Source organism: Mobula hypostoma, chromosome 2 (assembly GCF_963921235.1).
Source record: "Mobula hypostoma chromosome 2, sMobHyp1.1, whole genome shotgun sequence".
Classification (NCBI taxonomy): domain Eukaryota; kingdom Metazoa; phylum Chordata; class Chondrichthyes; order Myliobatiformes; family Myliobatidae; genus Mobula; species Mobula hypostoma.
Genome location: NC_086098.1, coordinates 159,024,240 through 159,046,333, shown reverse-complemented (window position 1 = coordinate 159,046,333; position 22,094 = coordinate 159,024,240). Strand labels below are relative to the sequence as shown.

Here is a 22,094-nt window from a genome sequence, read left to right as displayed (position 1 = left end):
GGAGGTGGCTCTAGAAATCGTAGACGCATTGGTAATCATTTTCCAATGTTCTATAGATTCAGGATCAGTTCCTGAGGACTGGAGGGTAGCTAATGTTATCCCACTTTTTAAGAAAGGAGGGAGAGAGAAAACAGGGAATTATAGACCAGTTAGCCTGATATCAGTGGTGGGGAAGATGCTGCAGTCAATTATAAAAGATGAAATAGCGGCACATTTGGATAACAGTAACAGGATCGGTCCGAGTCAGCATGGATTTACGAAGGGAAAATCATGCTTGACTAATCTTCTGGAATTTTTTGAGGATGTAACTATGAAAATGGACAAGGGAGAGCCAGTGGATGTAGTGTACCTGGACTTTCAGAAAGCCTTTGATAAGGTCCCACACAGGAGATTAGTGGGCAAAATTGGAGCACATGGTATTGGGGGTAGGGTACTGACATGGATAGAAAATTGGTTGGCAGACAGGAAACAGAGTAGGCATTAACGCGTCCCTATCAGAATGGCAGGCAGTGACTAGTGGGGTACCGCAAGGCTCGGTGCTGGGACCGCAGCTATTTACAATATATATTAATAACTTAGATGAAGGGATTAAAAGTAACATTAGCAAATTTGCAGATGACACAAAGCTGGGCGAGTAGCAGTGTGAAATGTGAGGATGTTATGAGAATGCAGGGTGAATTGGACAGGTTGGGTGAGTGGGCAGAAGCAGTTTAAAGTGGATAAATGTGAGGTTATCCACTTTGGTGGTAAGAACAGGAAGGCAGATTACTATCTGAATGGTGTCAAGTTAGGAAAAGGGGAAGTACAACGAGATCTAGGTGTCCTTGTTCATCAATCACTCAAAGTAAGCAGGCAGTGAAGAAAGCTAATGGCATGTTGGCCTTCATAACAAGGGGAGTTGAGTATAGGAGCAAAGAGGTCCTTCTGCACTTGTACAAGGCCCTGGTGAGACCACACCTGGAGTACTGTGTGCAGTTTTGGTTTCCAAATTTGAGGAAGGACATTCTTGCTATTAAGGGAGTGCAGCGTAGGTTCACGAGGTTAATTCCCAGGATGGTGGGACTGTCATATGTTGAAAGATTGGAGCGACTGGGCTTGTATACACTGGAATTTAGAAGGATGAGAAGGGATCTGATTGAAACAGATAAGATTATTAAGGGATTGGACAGGCTAGAGGCAGGAAACATGTTCCCGATGCTGGGGGAGCCCAAAACCAGAGGCCGCAGTTTAAGAATAAGGGGTAGGCCATTTAGAACGGAGTTGAGGAAGAACTTTTTCACCCAGAGAGTTGTGGCTCTGTGGAATGCTCTGCCTCAGAAGGCAGTGGAGGCCAATTATCAGGATGCTTTCAAGAAAGAGTTAGATAGAGCTGTTAAATATAGTGGAGTCAAGGAATATGGGGAGAAGGCAGGAACGGGGTACTGATTGTGGATGATCTGCCATGATCACAGTGAATGGCGGTGCTGGCTCGAAAGGCCGATTGGCCTACTCCTGTACCTATTGTCTATTAGGAAACGAGTTAGGACAGATGATGGAAGTGTGTGCAGGGGAACACTTTGGTTCCAGTGATTGTAACACCATTAGTTACAACTTGATCACGAATAAAGATAGATCTGGTCCTCGGGTTGAGGTTCTAAACTGGAAAAAGGCCAAACTTGAAGAAATGAGAAAGGATCTAAAAAGCGTGGATTGGGACAGGTTGTTCTCTGGCAAGGATGTGATTGGTAAGTGGGAGGCCTTCAAAGGAGAAATTTTGAGAGTGCAGAGTTTGTATGTTCCTGTCAGGATTAAAGGCAAAGTGAATAAGAATAAGGAACCTTGGTTCTCAAGGGATATTGGAACTCTGATAAAGAAGAAGAGAGAGATGTATAACATGTATAGGAAACAGGGAGCAAATAAGGTGCTTGAGGAGTATAAAAAGTGCAAAAAAAACTTAAGAAAGAAATCAAGAGGGCTAAAAGACATGAGGTTGCTTTGGAAGTCAAAGTGAAGGATAATCCAAAGAGCTTCTACAGGTATATTAAGAGTAAAAGGATAGTAAGGGATAAAATTGGTCCTCTTGAAGATCAGAGTGCTCGCTATGTATGGAACTGAAAGAAATGGGGGAGATCTTAAATGGGTTTTTTGCATCTGTATTACTAAGGAAACTGGCATGGAGTCAATGGAAATAAGGCAAACAAGTAGTGAGGTCATGGAACCTATACAGATTGAAGAGGAGGAGGTGTTTGCTATCTTGAGGCAAATCAGAGCAGGTAAATCCCCAGGACCTGACAGGGAATTCCCTTGGACCTTGAAGGAGACTAGTGTTGAAATTGCAGGGGCCCTAGCAGATATATTTAAAATGTCAGTATCTACGGGTGAGGTGCTGGAGGATTGGAGGATAGCTCATGTTGTTCTGTTGTTTAAAAAAGGCTCTAAAAGTAATCCAGGAAATTATAGGCCAGTAAGTTTGATGTCGGCAGTAGGTAAATTATTGGAAGGAGTACTAAGAGATAGGATCTACAAGTATTTGGATAGACAGGGACTTATTAGGGAGAGTCAACATGGCTTTGTAGTGGTAGGTCACGCTTAACCAATCTAGTGGAGTTTTTCGAGGAAGTTACCAGGAAAGTGGATGAAGGGAAGGCAGTGGATGTTGTCCACATGGACTTCAGTAAGGCCTTTGACAAGGTCCCGCAGGGGAGGTTAGTTAGGAAGATTCAGTCACTAGGTATACATGGAGAGGTAGTAAATTGGATTAGACATTGGCTCAATGGAAGAAGCCAGAGAATGGTAGTGGAGGATTGCTTCTCTGAGTGGAGGCATGTGACTAATGGTGTGCCACAGGGATCAGTGCTGGGTCCATTGTTACTTGTCATCTATATCAATGATCTGGATGATAATGTGATAAATTGGATCAGCAAATTTGCTGAAGATACAAAGATTGGAGGTGCAGTGGACAGTGAGGAAAGTTTTCAAAGCTTGCAGAGGGATTTGGACCAGCTGGAAAAATGGGCTGAAAAATGGCAGATGGAGTTTAATACAGACAAGTGTGAGGTATTGCAATTTGGAAGGTCAAACCAAGGTAAAACATACAAAGTAAATGGTAGGGCACTGAGGAGTGCAGTAGAACAGAAGGATCTGGGAATACAGATACAAAGTTCCGTAAAAGTGGCATCACAGGTAGACAGGGTCGTAAAGAGAGCTTTTGGTACATTGGCCTTTATCAATCAAAGTATTGAGTATAAGAGTTGGAATGTTATGCTGAGGTTGTTTAAGGCATTGGTGAGGCCAAATTTGGAGTATTGTGTTCAGTTTTGGTCACCAAATTACAGGAAGGATATTAATAAGGTTGAAAGAGTGCAGAGAAGGTTTACAAGGATGTTGCTAGGACTTGAGAAACTGAGTTACAGAGAAAGGCTGAATAGGTTGGGACTTTATTCCCTGGAACGTAGAAGAATGAGGAGAGATTTGATAGAGGTATATAAAATTATGATGGGTATTGATAGGGTGAATGCAAGCAGGCTTTTTCCACTGAGGCAAGGGGAGAAAAAAACCAGAGGACATGGGTTAAGGGGGAAGGGGGAGAAGTTTAAAGGGAACATTTAGGGGGGGCTTCTTCATACAGAGACTGGTGGGAGTGTGGAATGAGCTGCCAGATGAAGTGAAGTAAAGTGGGCTCACTTTTAACATTTAAGAAAAACTTGGACAAGTACATGGATGAGAGGTGTATGGAGGGATATGTTCCAGGTGCAGGTCAGTAGGACTAGGCAGAAAAATGGTTTGGCACAGCCAACAAGGGCCAAAAGGCTTGTTTCTGTGTTGTAATGTTCTATGGTTCTATAGAATTCAGAAGAATGCCAGGGATCTCATTGAAACCTACCGAATGTTGAAAGGGCACAGCCTCAAAATTGAGAGCGACCTTTTAGAACAGAGGCATTTTTTTGGCCAGAGAGTAGTAAATCTGCAGAATGCTCTGCCACAGACTGCAATGGAGGTCAAGTCTGTGCATATATTTAAGGCGGAAGTTAATTGTTTCCTGATCGGTCAGGGCATCAAATGATATGGTGAGCAGGCAGGTGTATCGGGTTGAATGGGATCTGGGATCAGCCGTGATGGAAGACTCGATGGGCTGAATGGCCTATTAAAAAGTAAAGTCTTGCGAGACCATGGCGCAGGCCTGGGCAAGGTTGTATGGAAGACCAGCAGTTGCCCATGCTGCAAGTCTCCCCTCTCCACGACACCGATGTTGTCCAAGGGAAGGGCATTAGGACCCACACAGCTTGGCACCAGTGTCGTCGCAGAGCACTATGTGATTAAGTGCCTTGCTCAAGGACACAACATGCTGCCTCGGCTGGGGCTCGAACTCACGACCTTCAGATCGCTAGTCGAATGCCTTAACCACTTGGCCACGTGCCCACGGGCCTAATTCTGCTCCAATGTCTCATGGTCTTATGGTCTAAGGCAGTCGCACAGAAGCTCATCTATTTACTCAGACCTGCTTGGAATGATTTTCTGTACCAAATCCTCTGTTTCATTTTGTTTATATGCAGGGAGAAGGAGCACAGCTTGTTCAGCCTGTTATTCAGATTTACCAATATATGAACAGTTGGGGGTGGGGGAGGGGTAGGAGGTAGGTAGCTTTGATGGTTGTATAGGAATGGCCAAGGGTGTTTAGGCCTCTGATACCCTGGTGGGACAGGAAATGTGCTGGTAAGCAATGTGGTAACAGACTCTTGAGGTTGGCCTGCTTGAAGTCACCGTCAATGATGAAAAGGGCCTCTGGTTCTCCTGTTTCAAGACATCTGACCACAAGGTTCAGTTCCTTCAGTGCAGGCTTCACATCCGCCTGGGGTGAGATGAAGACTGCCATCAGAATAACTGATGAGAACTCTCATAGCAGGCAGTATGAGCAACACTATTCCTGGCTGGGTGAGCAAGAACTCACCAGGACCATTAATTCCAAACACCATGACGTCTTGCCTGGGAAGCAGACATCTGTGCATCTAACTTTGCCCAAGGACACCATATGAACAACCCTGTGAATTGAGAAGCCCTTGGGTTGTTTAACACAGTCAGGTGAAGTAGCTGTGAGCACACAGCAGTCCCGAGCCTCTTTTGATAGACAAGTCTCGCTCCTAGTTCATCAATGGTCTGGATATTAGCAGGTGGGATGCGGGACTTGAACCCACACTATTTCAGTCTCACCTGCAGCCCCCACTTCCGAGGTAAATGGCTGCATCTGGTCTGTCCTAGAAAAACCTGGAGTGGAGCCACCTGGGCTGGAAGTAAGTAACTGCTTAAGGACAGACATTGAAGTCCTGGGATGGATTCATCTGGTGTGAAAGTTGTTTATCTCAATACAGGTTTGAAAGCCCACTGAAGAGGAGTGACCTTCCTTAGCAGGTAAGTAGGGGCATCTAGGAGAGAGAGCCTTGGCGTCAAGACTCGGTCTCGGATGCTCCGTAAGGTCGGACTTCTGATCTGAGAGGCCTCGGCTTTGGGTGCCTCCATAGGTTGGGTATTTGTTCAGGCTGGGTCTCAGGACTTGGTCCTTGCTGCCTATTTGGGATGCGGGAGCGTGGGCCTCATATTTGAGCTGCCCCCCCCCTCCTCCCGCCACAAAAGATTCAAGCATGTAATTTAGATTGACACTCTAACCGTGTTCCTGGGATGGCAGGTCTTTCATATGAAGAAAGACTGGATGAACTGGGCTTGTACTCGTTGGAATTTAGAAGATTGAGGGGGGATCTGATTGAAACGTATAAGATCCTAAAGGGATTGGACAGGCTAGATGCGGGAAGATTGTTCCCGATGTTGGGGAGGTCTAGAACGAGGGGTCACAGTTTGAGGATAGAGGGGAAGCCTTTTAGGACCGAGGTTAGGAAAAACTTCTTCACACAGAGAGTGGTGAATCTGTGGAATTCTCTGCCACAGCAAACTGTTGAGGCCAGTTCATTAGCTATGTTTAAAAGGAAGTTAGATATGGCCCTTGTGGCTACAGGGGTCACGGGGTATGGAGGGAAGGCTGGGTTCTGAGTTGGATGATCAGCCATGATCATAATAAATGGCGGTGCAGGCTCGAAGGGCCGAATGGCCTACTCCTGCACCTATTTTCTATGTTTCTATGTTTCTATGTTTCTATGTATCATACTCTCTAGCAGTCTGTACAGAAAGTGAATTTCCAAAGTGCTGTTGGAGAAGCTGGAAGTTTTCCCAGAGTTTTGAGTTGATATTCCTCTGAAATAATGGCATAAAGCTGATGAAATAGCCAATCACTTGCACGCTGATTGAGGAATATTGCTGTTAGTCTGGTCTACACAACAAACCAACTACTGCCAATCAAGTGCTCCATGTTTCTCACCTACATACATACACCTCGTCTTCATTAACTTTATTTTTACTTGGAGATACAGCGCGGTAACAGGGCCATCCAGCTCATGAACCCAAGCCACCTAATTATACCCACGTGACCAATTAACTGACTAGCCCATTTGTATTTGGAATGTGGAAAGAAACCTATTCAGTCACAGGGAGAACGTACAAACTCACAGACAACGGCAGGAATTGAACTGGGGTCGCTGATACTGTAAAGCGTTATGCTACCATGCCACCCTGAATGCAGGCAAAATAGGGATTTTTAGACAGTGATGCAAGAATGTCAGTATGAGGCTGCATAACTGACTCTTACCTGGAGCAGGTGAAGGAGTCCTTACGAAGCCATAGCCATTCACCTTTGGCGACTCCTGTGGGATCAGCTCCTTTCCATCTGGCCCCACTTTGCCCTGTTTAAACTTCAAAACCAAAGACAACGTGAGTGCATACATTGTGTCAAAGCATCACTTGCTCAACATTTCATTGCTGCAGATGCAAATCAAACTTTCCATTTCCTTTTCCTAAAAATGCATTTAATTCAAGTTTTAACTTGCGCACTCCTCCCTAATTGCCCTTGAGAAGGTAGTGGTGAAGGTAAATAGGGTAGTTAAGAAAGCTTATGGGGTGTTGGCTTTCATAAGTTAAGGGATAGAGTTTAAGAGTTGCGGTGTAATGATGCAGCTCCATAAAACTCTGGTTAGGCCAAACTTGGAGTATTGTGTCCAGTTCTGGTCACCTTATGGTTTGCAATTGGAAGCATTGGAAAGGGTACAGAGGAGATCCACCAGGATGCTGCCTGGTTTAGAGAGTATGGATTATGATCAGAGATTAAGGGAGCTAGGGATTTACTCTTTGGAGAGAAGGAAGATGGGAGGAGACATGATAGAGGTGTACAAGATATTAAGAGGAATAGATAGAGTGGATAGCCAGCGCCTTTTCCCCATGCACGACTGCTCAATACAAGAGGACATGGCTTTAAGGTAAGGGGTGGGAAGTTCAAGGGGGATATTAGAGGAAGGTTTTTTACTCAGAGAGTGGTTGGTGCGTGGAATGCACTTCCTGAGTCAGTGGTGGAGGCAGATACACTCGTGAAGTTTAAGAGACTACTAGACAAATATATGGAGGAATTTAAGGTGGGGGGTTATATGGGAGGCAGGGTTTGAGGGTCGGCACAACATTGTGGGCCGAAGGGCCTGTAATGCGCTGTACTATTCTATGTTCTATGAGTTGCTTTGTACCACTACCTGATTAAGGAACTTGCCAAACATTGTTGATTCAGGGCTTCCAGGACTTAGACCCAGGGATGATGAAAGGTCAGTGATATATTAACAGGTCAGGTTGTTGAATGGTTATGTTTATGTTTACCAGGATCCTCATCTCTAGTAGCTACTGTAGTTACGTGACCAATCCTGAGAATTTCTGAATGATGATGACTCTTCTAAGGACACATTGTCAGGCCATGTCTGAACGCTGTCGAGGTCTTGCTGCAGGTAACCATGGAGCTGGAGTTTGCTGAGGAGTTGTGAACTGAACGTAGGACAGTACAGCATAGTACAGGCCTTTCAGCCCACAATGTTGTGCCAACCTTTATAAACCTACTCCACAATCAATCTAACCCTTCCTTCCTACACACCCCATAACCCTCCATTTCTCTTACATCCACATGGCTATCCAGGAGTCTGTTAAATGTCACCTTTGTATCTGCCTCTACCACCACGCTTGGCAATGTGTTCCCTGTATAAAAAAATACCTAACTCTGACATCTCCCCTAAACTTTCCTCCACTCACTTTAAAACAGCCACTGCCGCTCTGGAGAAAAGGTGCCGGCTGTCCACTCTCTCTGTGGCCCTCATAACTTAAACACCTCCATCAAGTCACTTCTCATCCACCGTCATTCCAACAGTTCCTTGTAAAATATGTTCTCTAATCCAGGCAGCAACCTGGTAAATTCTCCTCTGCAACCTCTCTACATTCCTCCTATAATGAGGAGACCACAACTGAACACATTACTCTCAGTGTGGTCTAGCCAGAGTTTTATAGAGCTACAACATTACTGTAAACACAAAATAATCTGCAGATGCTGGGGTCAAAGCAACACTCACAAGAAGCTGGAGGAACTCAGCAGGTCGGACAGCATCCGTGGAAACGATCAATCGACGTTTTGGGCCGGAACCCTTCATCAGGACTGTAGGGGGAAGGGGCAGAGGCCCTATAAAGAAGGTGGGGGGAGGGTGGGAAGGAGAAGGCTGGTAGGTTCCAGGTGAAAAACCAGTAAGGGGAAAGATAAAGGGGTGGGGGAAGGGAGGCAGGGAAGCGATAGACAGGAAAGGTGAAAGAATAGGGGAAACACAATAGAAGGAAGCTGAACCAAGAGGGAGGTGGTAGGCAGCTGGGGGAGGGGGCAGAGTTACATAGGGATAGGGGAAGGGAGGGGGAAGGAATTACCAGAAGTTGGAGAATTCTATGTTCATACCAAGGGGCTGGAGACTACCTAGACAGTATATGAGATGTTGCTCCTCCAACCTGAGTTTAGCCTCATCATGGCAGTAGAGGAGGCCATATAAGGGCATATCTGAATGGGAGTGGGAAGCAGAGTTGAAGTGGGCGGCTACTGGGAGATCCTGTCTGTTGTGGCGGACGGAGCGGAGGTGCTCGACGAAGCGGCACCCAATCTGCGTCAGGTTTCACCGATGTAGAGGAGGCCGCACCTGGAGCACTGGATGCAATAGATGACCCCAACAGACTCACAAGTGAAGTGTTGCCTCACTTGGAGGTACTGTTTGGGGCCCTGAATGGTGGCAAGAGAGGAGGTGTAGGGACAGGTGTAGCACTTGCGCTTACAGGGATAAGTGCCAGGTGGGAGATCCGTGGGGAGGGACGTGTGGACCAGGGAGTCGCGGAGGGACAAATCCCTGTGGAAGGCGGAGAGGGGTGTACCTCATGGCTCTTGAACTCAATCTCCTTACCGACCAATGAAGGCCAGCACACCATACACCTTCTTAAACCCCGTTTCAACTTGTGGGGCAACTTTGAGTGACTGGGATGCCAAGATCCTTCTGTTCCTCCCCCTTCAAGTTTGATCTTTCAAAGTGTAGCACTTCACACTTGTCCAAATTGATCTCTGTCTGCCACTTCTCCACCCAGCAGAGCAGGGTACTATCTTCAGCCCCCACAATCTTCCACCCTCACTTCCTACCTTCTGATAGAAGGATGGTCATTGATGAAACAGCTGAAGATAGTGTGGCCCAGGACACTGCCCTGAGGAACCGTACACTAATACCCTGGAGATGACATCATTGACCCTTCCGCAACTCTCTGCCTTTGTGAAGCATGACTCCAGCCACTGGGTGTTTATCCTCTTGATACCAATTACGTCAATGCTATCAGGGACTTGGATGACCCATGCAATCTAACGTTACCTTGATATTTTTTGACTTCTCCAGTGCATTCAACACCATCCGCCCTGCTCTGATGGGGGAGAAGCTGATAGCGATGCAGGTGGATGCTTTCCTGGTGTCATGGATTCTTGATTACCTGACTGGCAGACCACAGTATGTGTGCTTGCAACACTGTGTGTCCGACAAAGTGATCAGCAGCACTGGGGCTCCACAAGGGACTGTCTTGTCTCCCTTTCTCTTCACCATTTACACCTCGGACTTCAACTACTGCACAGAGTCTTGTCATCTTCAGAAGTTTTCTGATGACTCTGCCATAGTTGGATGCATCAGCAAGGGAGATGAGGCTGAGTACAGGGCTACGGTAGGAAACTTTGTCACATGGTGTGAGCAGAATTATCTGCAGCTTAATGTGGAAAAGTCTAAGGAGCTGGTGGTAGACCTGAGGAGAGCTAAGGTACCGGTGACCCCCGTTTCCATCCAGGGGGTCAGTGTTGTCATGGTGGAGGATTACAAATACCTGGGGATACGAATTGACAATAAACTGGACTAGTCAAAGAACACTGAGGCTGTCTACAAGAAGGGTCAGAGCCGTCTCTATTTCCTGAGGAGACTGAGGTCCTTTAACATCTATCAGACGATGCTGAGGATTTTCTACGAGTCTGTGGTGGCCAGTGTGATCCTGTTTGCTGTTATGTGCTGGGGCAGCAGGCTGATGGTAGCAGACACCAACAGAATCAACAAACTCATTCGTAAGGCCAGTGATGTTGTGGGGATGGAACTGGACTCTCTCACGGTGGTGTCTGAAAAGAGGATGCTGTCTAAGTTGCATGCCATCTTGGACAATGTCTTCCATCCACTACATAATGTACTGGGTGGGCACAGGAGTAAATTCAGCCAGAGACTCATTCCACCGAGATGCAACACAGAGCATCATAGGAAGTCATTCCTGCCTGTGGCCATCAAACTTTACAACTCCTCCCATGGAGGGTCAGACACACTGAGCCAATAGGCTGGTCCTGGACTTATTTCCTAGTATAATTTACATATTACTATTTAATTATTTATGGTTTTTTACTATTTAATTATTTATGGTGCAAATGTAACGAAAACCAATTTCCTCGAGATCAATAAAGTATGACTATAACTATGACTAAGTGCAGGCCAACTCACCTCACCTCTGTAATTCAGCTGCTTGGAGCCAAATGCTCCTGGCGAAACCCAAACTGGGTGTCAGTGAGTAGGTATTGGACAGCAAGTAGCCATGAAAATACTGTGAATGACACTTCGAATATACAACAATACAGCACAGTACTGTCCCTTTGACCCACGATGTTCTGCTGACCTTTAAACTCTCGGGGATCATTCTAACACTTCTCTCCCGCATAGCCCTCCATTGTCCTTTTATCCATGATAAAAGTCTAAGTTTATTAAATGCTGCTAAGGTATCAGCCTCCACCACCAGCCCTGGGAGGGTGTCCAAGCACTTCCCACTCTCTGCGTAAAAGAACCTACCTCTGACATTCTCCCTATACTTCCCTCCATTTACCTTAAAATTATGTCTTCTTGTATTAGCTTGCTATCATTTTCCTAATATTGAGAGTGAACTGATTGTAGTGTGGGTTGTGGCTTATTTGCCAGTCAAAAGCCGCTTCCGACATGTTGGCCACCAATTGGTGTGTTTAAAAACTGCAGCCACCCTTTCCCATTGGTTGGCTTGTGCACCATGGCACCCATTTCCAGTTCCAGGCACTTCAGCGGGTATAAGAATAACACATGCCAGAGGTTCTCTCGCTCAATCCCTTTGTCCAAGGCACAGTACACATACTATTGGGGAGGTATGGTCCGCACCCACTTTTAGCTAAGTCTCTGATTGTTGAATATTTAGTTCTGTGGTTTGTTTAACTTGGGGGAACTTAAATTTTTGTTTATTACTGTTTGTAAATAAATGATTAATATGCTTTTTGGTAATCAGTGTTTTCTGTCCTACCCACCAAACCCGTATATCTCCTGATTGGGTAGACACTGCCACATTGCATTTTGTAAACAGGATAATTGATGCTCAGATTTGAGCTGCCAGTTAGAGCTTTAGAACAACAAACAGGATACTAAAATCTTCTTCAAGTATATAAAGAGTGAAAGACAGGTGAGAGTAGATATAGGACCGATAGAAAATGATACTGGAGAAATTGTAATGGGAGATAAGAAGATGGCAGAGGAACTGAACGAGTATTTTGCATCAGTCTTCACTGAAGAAGACATCAGCAGTATACCAGACACTCAAGGGTGGCAGGGAAGAGAAGTGTGTGCAGTCACAATTACGACAGAGAAAGTAATCAGGAAGCTGAATAGTCTAAAGGCAGATAAATCTCCCGGACCAGATGGAATGCACCCACGTGTTCTGAAGGAAGTAGCTGTGGAGATTGCGGAGGTATTAGCGATGATCTTTCAAAAGTTGATAGATTCTGGCTTGGTTCCAGAGGACTGGAAAATTGCAAATATCACTCCGTTATTTAAGAAGGGGGCAAGGAAGCAAAAAGGAAATTATAGACCTGTTAGCTTGACATCGGTGGTTGGGAAGTTGTTGGAGTCGATTGTCAAGGATGAGGTTACAGAGTACCTGGAGGCATATAACAAGATAGGCAGAACTCAGCATGGATTCCTTAAAGGAAAATCCTGCCAGACAAACCTATTACAATTTTTTGAGGAAATTACCAGTAGGCTAGACAAGGGAGATGCAGAGGATGTTGTATATTTGGATTTTCAGAAGGCATTTGACAAAGTGCCACACATGAGGCTACTTAACAAGATAAAAGCCCATGGAATTACGGGAAAGTTCCATACGTGGATAGAGCGTTGGCTGATTGACAGGAAACACAGAGAGTAGGAATAAAGGGATCCTATTCTGGTTGGCTGCCGGTTACCAGTGGTGTTCCACAGGGGTCGTGTTGGGGTCGCTTCTTTTTACATTGTACATCAATGATTTGGATTATGGAATAGATGGCTTTGTGGCTAAGTTTGCTGACGATACGAAGATAGGTAGAGGGGCCGGTAGTGCTGAGGAAACAGAGAGTCTGCAGAGAGACTTGGATAAACTGGAAGAATGGGCAAAGAAGTGGCAAATGAAATACAATGTTGGAAAGTGTATGGTTACGCACTTTGGCAGAAGAAATAAACGGGCAGACTATTATTTAAATGGGGAAAGAATTCAAAGTTCTGAGATGCAACGGGAGTTGGGAGCCCTCGTACAGGATACCCTTAAGGTTAACCTCCAGGTTGAGTCGGTACTGAAGAAGGCGAATGCAATGTTGGCATTCATTTCTAGAGGAATAGAGTATAGGAGCAGGAATGTGATGTTGAGGCTCTATAAGGCGCTGGTGAGACCTCACTTGGAGTACCATGGGCAGTTTTGGTCTCCTTATTTAAGAAAGGGTGTGCTGACGTTAGAGAGGGTACAGAGAAGATTCACTAGAATGATTCCAGGAATGAGAGGGTTAACATATGAGGAACGTTTGTCCACTCTTGGACTGTATTCCTTGGAGTTTAGAAGAATGAGGGGAGACCTCATAGAAACATTTCAAATGTTGAAAGGCATGGACAGAGTGGATGTGGCAAAGTTGTTTCCCATGGTGGGGGAGTCTAGTACGAGAGGGCATGACTTAAGGATTGAAGGGCGCCCATTCAGAACAGAAATGCGAAGAAATTTTTTTAGTCAGAGGGTGGTGAATCTATGGAATTTGTTGCCACGGGCAGCAGTGGAGGTCAAGTCATTGGGTGTATTTAAGGCAGAGATTGATAGGTATCTTAGTAGCCAGGGCATCAAAGGTTATGGTGAGAAGGCAGGGGAATGGGACTAAATGGGAGAATGGATCAGCTCATGATAAAACGGCAGAGCAGACTCGATGGGCCGAATGGCCGACTTCTGCTCCTTTGTCTTTATGGTCTAACCCATTATTTTTTGGTCACCAATACCAAAGACATCTGTCAACATGGAGAGTAGCACTGATAAAAAGAGAGACTTGGGGGGGGGGGGAGGTGTGTGTGTGTGTGTGTGTGTGTGTGTGTGTGTGTGTACACACGCACGTCTGTCTGTCATAGGCACATACGTCCACCTCTGGTAGATTAGGGAAGAGATGGTCAAATATATTTATCTCATTTTGGTTCAGTTATTATCAATGGCAGACATGGACGTGCAGTAATGCCTTTAGTGCTTACCCTGGCCCATCAGTTGTGGTACTACCTGGCCACTGTTGCTAGTGGATAACGAAGTTCCCTCACCCAGAATCCAGAAAAAGAACAGAGAAAATTTACAAGGACATTGCCAAGACCTGAATTATAGGGAAAGATTGAATAGGTTGGGACTTTTTACCCTGAAGCAGAGGAGGTTGAGGGGAGATTTGATAGAGGTATACAAAATTATGAGGGGTATATATAGGGTAGATGGAAGTGGGCTTTTTCCAATGAGGTTGGGTGGAAAAGGTCATGGGTTAAGGATGACAAGTGAAATGTTTAAGGGGAACTTGAACAGGAACTTCTTCACTCAGAAGATGGTGCGGGAGAGTGTGGAATGAGCTGCCAGTGGAAGTGGTGGATGTGGGTTCATTTTCAACATTTAAGAGAAGTTTGGATAGGTACATGGATGGAAGAGGTATGGAGGGCTGTGGTCCGGGTGCAGGCTGGTGGTATGAGGCAGGTTAATAGTTCAGCACAAAGTAGATGGGCAGAAGGGCCTATTTCTGTACTTCTATTACTCGAGAGTACAATATGCTCCCTTGTTACTATCAGTGGTTTGGACGGGAGGCGGTAATCAGGAGGTTTTCTTGTCCACATTTCACCTGATGCCAAGAAACCTCACAGAGTCAACACAAGAGGGCTACTATCTCCTGTAAGAGTATCACTCAATCACATCCCCTCTGGTGAATCTGTCCTCTAATGGGGTAGAATTAGTGATGGAGGAGCCCAACACATTGCTTGAAAGGGAAGGTTCTGTAAGAGTCAGGCTGTAACTTGACTAGTCTGTGGGACAACTCCCCAAAACGTGGACACTAATCCCCAGATGTTTGAGAGGAGCACTTTGTAAAAAATCAGACAAGAACTACTTGACACACCCTCATTCAATGCAAGGAGACGCATCAGGTTTTAAACCATCCCTGTTTTAACAGTTACAATCATTATAATACAACCCAGTGGTTTGTTGCAATATTTCAACCAGCAGTTTAGAGTCCGACCACTTTGGTGATCTGCAGTAACATGCAGAACATAAAACTGTACAGCACAGTACAGGCCATACAGCCCACAATGTTGTGCTTACCTTTTAACCTACTCCAGATAAATCTAGCCCTTCCCTCCCACGTAGCTCTCTATTTTCTTTCATCCTGCCGATGTCAAATTCTGATTAATAAATAAATAAATAAATAATATATAAGCTTATTTGTACTGTCCGAAACTTTCTGTGCATGTTCTCACTGGTTTTGTAGATTAAGGAAACACAGATTTCCTTCCTCTGAAAGGTATTAATGACCCAGATGATCTTTTACAATGATCCAGTAATTTTTTTGTTCACCAATATACACACTAATTATTTTCCTTAAATAACAAAGTGTTAAGTTCCACAATTGCTGCCTCAAGTCTCTGGATTGTTAGTAATGGAAATAAAAACAAAAAAAAATTGAAAACCTACTCAGCACCTTAGAGTTAATGTTTCAAATTAAAGACCCTTCAGCTGAGATAGGCGTTTGATAACTTGACAGTGCTGTCACGACCGTATCGGACTATTCAAATCTGTGGATTCTTCAGTGCATTGATACCGAGTGGGGAAGATCAAGGGAATGATTGAGATGGAAAGGTAGGGAGATGGACGCCCAGGCTGTCGAGGAATAATGAAGGAAGGGGTTCTGATGGATGCAGATGAGGGAGGAACAAGCATGGTCACATAGTGTGGTTACAAAAGGGACAGGAGGTGGCCAAGACCTGTCAGAGCCAGCTAGAATGAGGGCCCATGAAAGGCATCCCATTTCACATACCTGTGCATTGAGAGCTGCTGCTTGCTGCAGCTGAGATTTGCTCAAGGTTTGACTGAAAGGGTCACTCTGGAAGCGGGTGTTCTTGTGAATTACCTCACGAGGTTTCTTGAAGAGTTCATCATCCTTCACTCCTACAAACAAGAGAGAGAAAGGGAGAGGGACAGTTGAGTGGACGGGATATCAGATTGACTACAGAGGACCAGAGACTGTGGAGAAACAACCAGGGAGTGACTTCACAGCACAATGGATAAGCAATTTTAGGCACCTTTTCACTTGCTGCATCAGATGAGGATTAAGCAAATAGGTGTCAAATATTAATTAAGTTTTATTGAGGAATTCAGTTAAAAATATCTCAAAATATAGACCGAACAAAAACATTAGAGCTGGAACATACACATAAAACCCTACAGCACAGTACAGGCCCATCAGCTCACAATGTTGTGTTGACCTTTTAATTTACTCCAAGATCAATCTAACCCTTCCCTCCCACATAGCCCTCATTCTTCTTTCATCCATGTGTTTCTTAAATATCCCTACTGCATCTGCCTCTATCCCCACCCTGGAAGGGCATTCCATGCGCCCACCACTCTGTGTCAGAAACATACCTCCTCCCTTATACTATGCTCCAATCACTTTAAAATGATGCCCTCTCATATTAGTCATTGCTGCCCTGGGAAAACGGGACTGGCTGTCCACTAAATCAATGCCTCTTTTCATCTTATACACTCCTTTATCAAGTCACCTCTCATTCTCCTTCTCTCCTAAAGAGAAAAGCCCAAGCTCACTCAACCTATCCTCATAAGACATGCACTCTAAACCCATGCAACATCCTGGTTAAACTCCTCTGCACCCTGTCTAAATCTTCCACATCCTTCCCATAATTAGGCAACCAGAACAGAACACAAAAGTCCAAGTGTGGTCTACTCAAGGTCTTATAGAGCTGCAGCATTACCCCAAGGCTCTTGAACTTGACTAATAAAGGCCAACACACCATAAACCACCTTAACCACTCTATCAATTTACATAGCAATGTTGAGGGATTTATGGACATGAACCCAAACATTCAACCGTTCCTCTACACTGCTAAGAACAAGAGTAAACGTTGGCAGTAGAGGCAGGCAGACTGGGCACATTGGTGTAGTTATCAATACTGCCACTTACAGCTCCGGTAACCTGGGGGTTCCAGTTTCCTCCCTCATCCCACAGATGTGCTGGTCACTATGTTCATTGTTCATTGTAAACTTGCCCAGTGTAGGTAGATGGTAGAAAATGTGATGGACATGTCAGAGAGAATGTGTACAGGAAAATGTGAGGGTGATGGCAGTGGTTAGACATTTGGAAAAGAATGGTGTAGTGATATTTATTATGGAGAACATTGCAAAGGCAGAGAGAAGCCAAAAACTATCTGGGCTTTATACCTAAAGTACAAAACCAACAAACTTATTTCGAACTTCCATAAAGCGTTGCACTGAAAGGCAAGCACTTTCGAAAGCATTGGAAAAGAAGAGTCACTGGAACGGTTCCAGAAAGGATGAGCTTCAGTTATGTTCTAATTGATTGGAAAGGTCTGTTAGCACACAAAGTGAGCAAGGATCTTGACATTCTTTGGTACTCACTCCAACTGTGTTCACAACTTTCACTATTCTTTGAAAATCTCCTTTCTCTTACACCCCAAATACTCCAGCTCTTGTTGCTTCATCACCATAAGTATTACATACCCTCTTCTCAATTTCTTGTACCTATGAGCAAAAATAAAACAAACTGCTGGGGGATCTCAGTGGATCAGACAACATTTGAAGAGAGAAATGGCCAGTCGATGTTTCAGATTGAGACTCTTCATCTGGAGTTAATGAATAGAGGGGAAGTAGCCACAGAAAAGGAAGAAGTCGGGCAAGACAGCAAGCACTACATGGATTCAGGTGACAGGTTGGGTGATTATATGAAGGAAGGAAGGGTGGAAAAAGCAAGACACTGGGAGGTGACAGGCAGAAACATTAAAGGGCTGCAAATGATGGAATTCAATATCTTGCCATCTCTTGCTACCAATTCCCCTCATCTCACCTCTCCTCTGCCCCTTCAATCTTGTTGAAGGATCTCTGCTTGAAGTGTTGATCATTTCCACTACAAAGGCTGTCTGACTCACTAAGTTCCTCCAATATTTGTTTTGCTTTTGCTCGATTCCAGCATCTGCAGTCTTGTGTCTCCTTTCTTACTCCAATATTGGCAGTGACAGAGGCTACTGACTGTAGGTGACACTGTACATGTGGCTCAGTTGTTATCAATACTCAAACAATAAGGAGACAGAGCTGAATAGGATTACTGTATCAGTCTGAGCCTTACCTTCTGGGTAATACATCAGAATATTCTTGGCTTTGTACTTCCAGGTTTTCACCCCTGGTTTCCTGTCCTCAATAGCCAAAGCATCAGGCGAAGGTAGTGCCAGCATTTCTTCATGGCCCTGTAATGAGATCCATCATCACCCATGGATGGCCAGACAGTAAAACTTTACACAACCCCTCTTTAAACCTCAAAGAGCAATTGTTCCTTTATTTCATATACGTTAAAGCCGGCCACTGGTGTAGTGCCATCTGCACTGGACTTCAGGGAGGGTGGTCCTGAGTTTGAATCTGGCCGCCTCCTTGCAAGCATTCCATCCGTGCTGAGTTGAGTGTCGAACTAGCAACTCGACTTTGTAAAAAACATACAAATGCTAAAGAAACAGCAAGGTTGCTGCCCGATGTGCCACAAGGTGCAGAAAGGAACAACAAAATACATTAGCAATAAATAAGCACCTCATAGACGCATTGCTTCTATATTTCAGCTATCCACTCCTCCCTAAAATCAAAGGGATTTATCCTCCACAAACCATTCCCTGTTCATCATTCAGCAACAGGATGATATAGAGAGGAGGGTACCCATTATCAAAACTCTGAGTCCATTTGTTGGAAGGAGGGTTACAGTTTCCATGTTTAAGTTGCACTTGTCTGAGCACCAGTTCAGACATACAGCATGTTCCTCCAAAATCACAGAATGACCAAGTGGGCATGATCAAGTCAAATTGTCCTCAGATCTCCTTTGCTGCACACTTCGTGATAGAAAACAATGTATAGTGGTGCTAGAATGTTTGTGAACCCTGTAGAATTTTCTCTATTTCTGCATAAATATGACGTAAAATGTGATCAGATCTTCACACAAGTCCTAAAACTAGGTAAAGAGAACCCAATTAAATAAATCACGCAAAAAACGTTATACTCATTCATTTATTTATTGAGAAAAATGATTCAGTATTACATGTATTTGTTGGAAAAAGTATGTGAACCTTTGTTTTCAGTAACTGGTGTGATCGCCCCCCCCCCCCCCGCCCCTTGTACAGCAATAACTTCAACCAAACATTTCGGGTAACTGTTGATCAGTCCTGCATATCGGCTTGGAGGAATTTTAGCCATTCCTCCTTACAAAACTGCTTCAAGTCTGGGATGTTGATGAGCTTCCTTGTATCAAATGTTTCCAGAAACATTTCTATAGAATTAAGGTCTGGACTCTGACTTGGCCATTCCAAAACACAAATTTTCTTCTTTTTAAACCATTCTGTTGTTGATTTCTGTCTTTCGGATCATTGTCTTGTTGCATCATCAAACATCTATTAAGCTTCAGATGACAGACTACTACTCTGACATTCTCCTGTAAAATGTCTTGATATAGTTTTGAATTCATTGGTCCCTCAATGATTGCAAGCTGTCCAGGCCCTGAGGCAGCAAAGCAGCCTCAAACCAAGATACTCCTTCTACCATGCTTCACAGTCGGAATGAGATTTTGGCGTTGGTGTGCAGTGCCTTTTTACTCCCCAAACACAGCAGTGTGCATTTCTGGCAAAAAGTTGAACTTTGGTCTCATCTGTCCCAGAAGCATTGCTGAACATCCAGTATGTCTTTTGCACACTTGAGACGTTCAGCAATGATTTTTTGAAGAGCAGTGGTTTCCTCCACGGTGTCCCTCCATGAACACCATTCTTGTTCAGTGCTTCTCTTATAGTGGACACATGAACAGAGACTTTAGCAAGTTCTAGAGATTTCTGCAGGTCTTTTGCTGTTATCCTTGCGTTCTTTTTCTCTTCCTTCAACATTGCAAGTTGTGCTCTTGGTGTGATCTTTGCAGGATGCCCACTCCTAGGGAGAGTAGCAACAGTACTGATTTTCCTCCATTTGTAGACAACTTCTCTTACTGTGGACTAATGAACACTCAGGTCTTTAGAAATGTTTTTGTAGTCTTTTCCAGCTTCATGCATCTCTACAATTCTTCATCCAAGGTCCTCTGAAAGTTGTTTTGATCGAGGCATGGTGCACAGATCTTCCTTGAGAAGAGCAGGCTCCACCAGTAACCTGACTTTGTGTGTCTTTTTTTTGGGCAGGGCACCTCTACAACCCACACCTCCAATCTCATCTCATTGATTGGAATACGCAACTCCAAATAGCTTTTGTAGAAGGCATTACATTCTTATTCCAACAAATACATGTAATATTGGATAATTTTTCTCAATAAATAAATGAACAAGTATAGTGTTATTTATTTAATTGGGTTCTGTTTATCTAGTTTTAGGACGTGTGAAGATCTGATCAATTTTAGATCATACTTATGCAGAAATAGAGAAAATTCTACAGGGTTCACAAACTTACTAGCACACTGTATGTATTTATAAAAAGCCAGCGTCCCTGGACATCTCACCACATCTCCAACCCAATTTTTCAAAATTATCCAAGGATTTAACTCAAGAAGTAGGTGTGTCAAGCATACTTGCAAATGCACACACTTAAAATATTGTGCTCAGTTCTGATCGCCTCATTGTAGGAAGGACATGCAAGCTCCAGAGAGGTTGTAGAGAAGATTTACCAGAATGTTGCCTGGACTAGAGAGCATGTCTTAATGAAAATAAGATGAGTGGGCTAGGGCTTTTATCTTAAAGAATAGAAGTGTCCAAGAGGTATAGATAGAGTGGACAGCCAGAGGCTGTTTCCCAGGTCAGAAATGGCTGATACAAGAGAGTATAAAGAATGGGGGGGGGGGGCGCGGTGGATGTCACAGGCAAGTTATTCACACAGAGAGTGGTAGGTGTATATAACAAGATGCTAGGTCTGGTGGTTGCGGTAGATGTATTACAGGCATTTAAGAGGCTCCGAGGTAGGCACAAGAATGAAAGAAAAATGGAGGGCTTTGGGCTGTGTAGAAGGGAAGGGTTAGATTAATCATGGAATAGGTTAACAGGTCAACATAAAGAAAGTGCACCTGCTTTGATTTTTCCTCTGCCTCATAGAGCCAGGCGTGTTTAGCCCTATTCCGCTCTTCAGCAAGCTCCATAATCTGATTGAAGGAAGCATTGTCTTCACTGGTACTTTGCCCCAAGTAAGTGTCCAGAGTTGGCAATTCCTCTTCTTTTTCTCCTGCAAAGTGGGAGACTCAGTAAGCTGGGATATAAACCTTGAGCTCAGCTGGTTAAGACACGGAGGCCAGTTATTATCACACAAGCAAGGAAGAGTTTAAACTCATGAAAATGAAATGAAAATTACCTCCATCACTTGGAGGCTTTCCATCTAATCGGGATTTACTCTGCGAAGATGGAGAACCTGAGGTAACTTCTGGTGTCTCAAAAGAACCTGGAGTGTGATCTGCAAGACATTAAAACATGAAATGGAGGAGACACACTGACACACACATTACTCCTCCACTCTCCTTAACAACACACCAACATACCTCTCTGGCCCCTTGACAACCACTCAGCTCACCACAAACACCCATCACCAAAATCGCCACACCAAATAATTTTAAGGTGTTCGGAGGAAAGCATGGGGGGGTGGCAGAGGTAGGTATTTTACACAGAGTGGTGGTGGGAGAGGCAGATACATTAGGGGCATTTAAGACATTCTTAGATAAGCACAGGTGATAGAAAAATAGAGGGGGTTATGTGGGAAGGAAGGATTAGATTGATGGCATTTTCACAGTATTGGAATCACAGGATAATAAAATGTTTGAGTTCTTTAATTCCTCCTACATAACTAATCATTTCTGTGCATTTACGTATTTTCTTTGCCCTTCTTTTGCCGCTCACATCAATTTTCTGATGTAACAATTTCTCAGATTGGACAAGCAAGCCACGCCAACCCTTCGCTGTTGAGTTAACTTTCAGACAACACACACAAAATGCTGGTGGAACGCAACAGGCCAGACAGCATCCATAGGAAGAAGCACAGTAGATGTTTCGAGCCGAGACCAGCATTTTGTGTGTGTTGCTTGAATTTCCAGCATCTGCAGATTTCCTTGTGTTTGAGTT

At 44.3% G+C, this 22,094-nt stretch overlaps 1 protein-coding gene across 1 annotated transcript in view; it reads right to left on the bottom strand.

The window, feature by feature from the left end:
- Positions 1 to 22,094, bottom strand: part of ess2 (ess-2 splicing factor homolog) — a 75,222-nt gene that overhangs the window by 27,399 nt on the left and 25,729 nt on the right. Inside the window, exons 3-7 of the mRNA XM_063073592.1 lie at positions 21,334 to 21,432; positions 21,053 to 21,207; positions 18,113 to 18,230; positions 15,773 to 15,903; positions 6,671 to 6,773 (exon numbers count right to left, since the gene is read on the bottom strand). Coding sequence (XP_062929662.1) covers positions 6,671 to 6,773; positions 15,773 to 15,903; positions 18,113 to 18,230; positions 21,053 to 21,207; positions 21,334 to 21,432 — 606 coding nt within the window. The remainder of the gene's footprint in view (positions 1 to 6,670; positions 6,774 to 15,772; positions 15,904 to 18,112; positions 18,231 to 21,052; positions 21,208 to 21,333; positions 21,433 to 22,094) is intronic.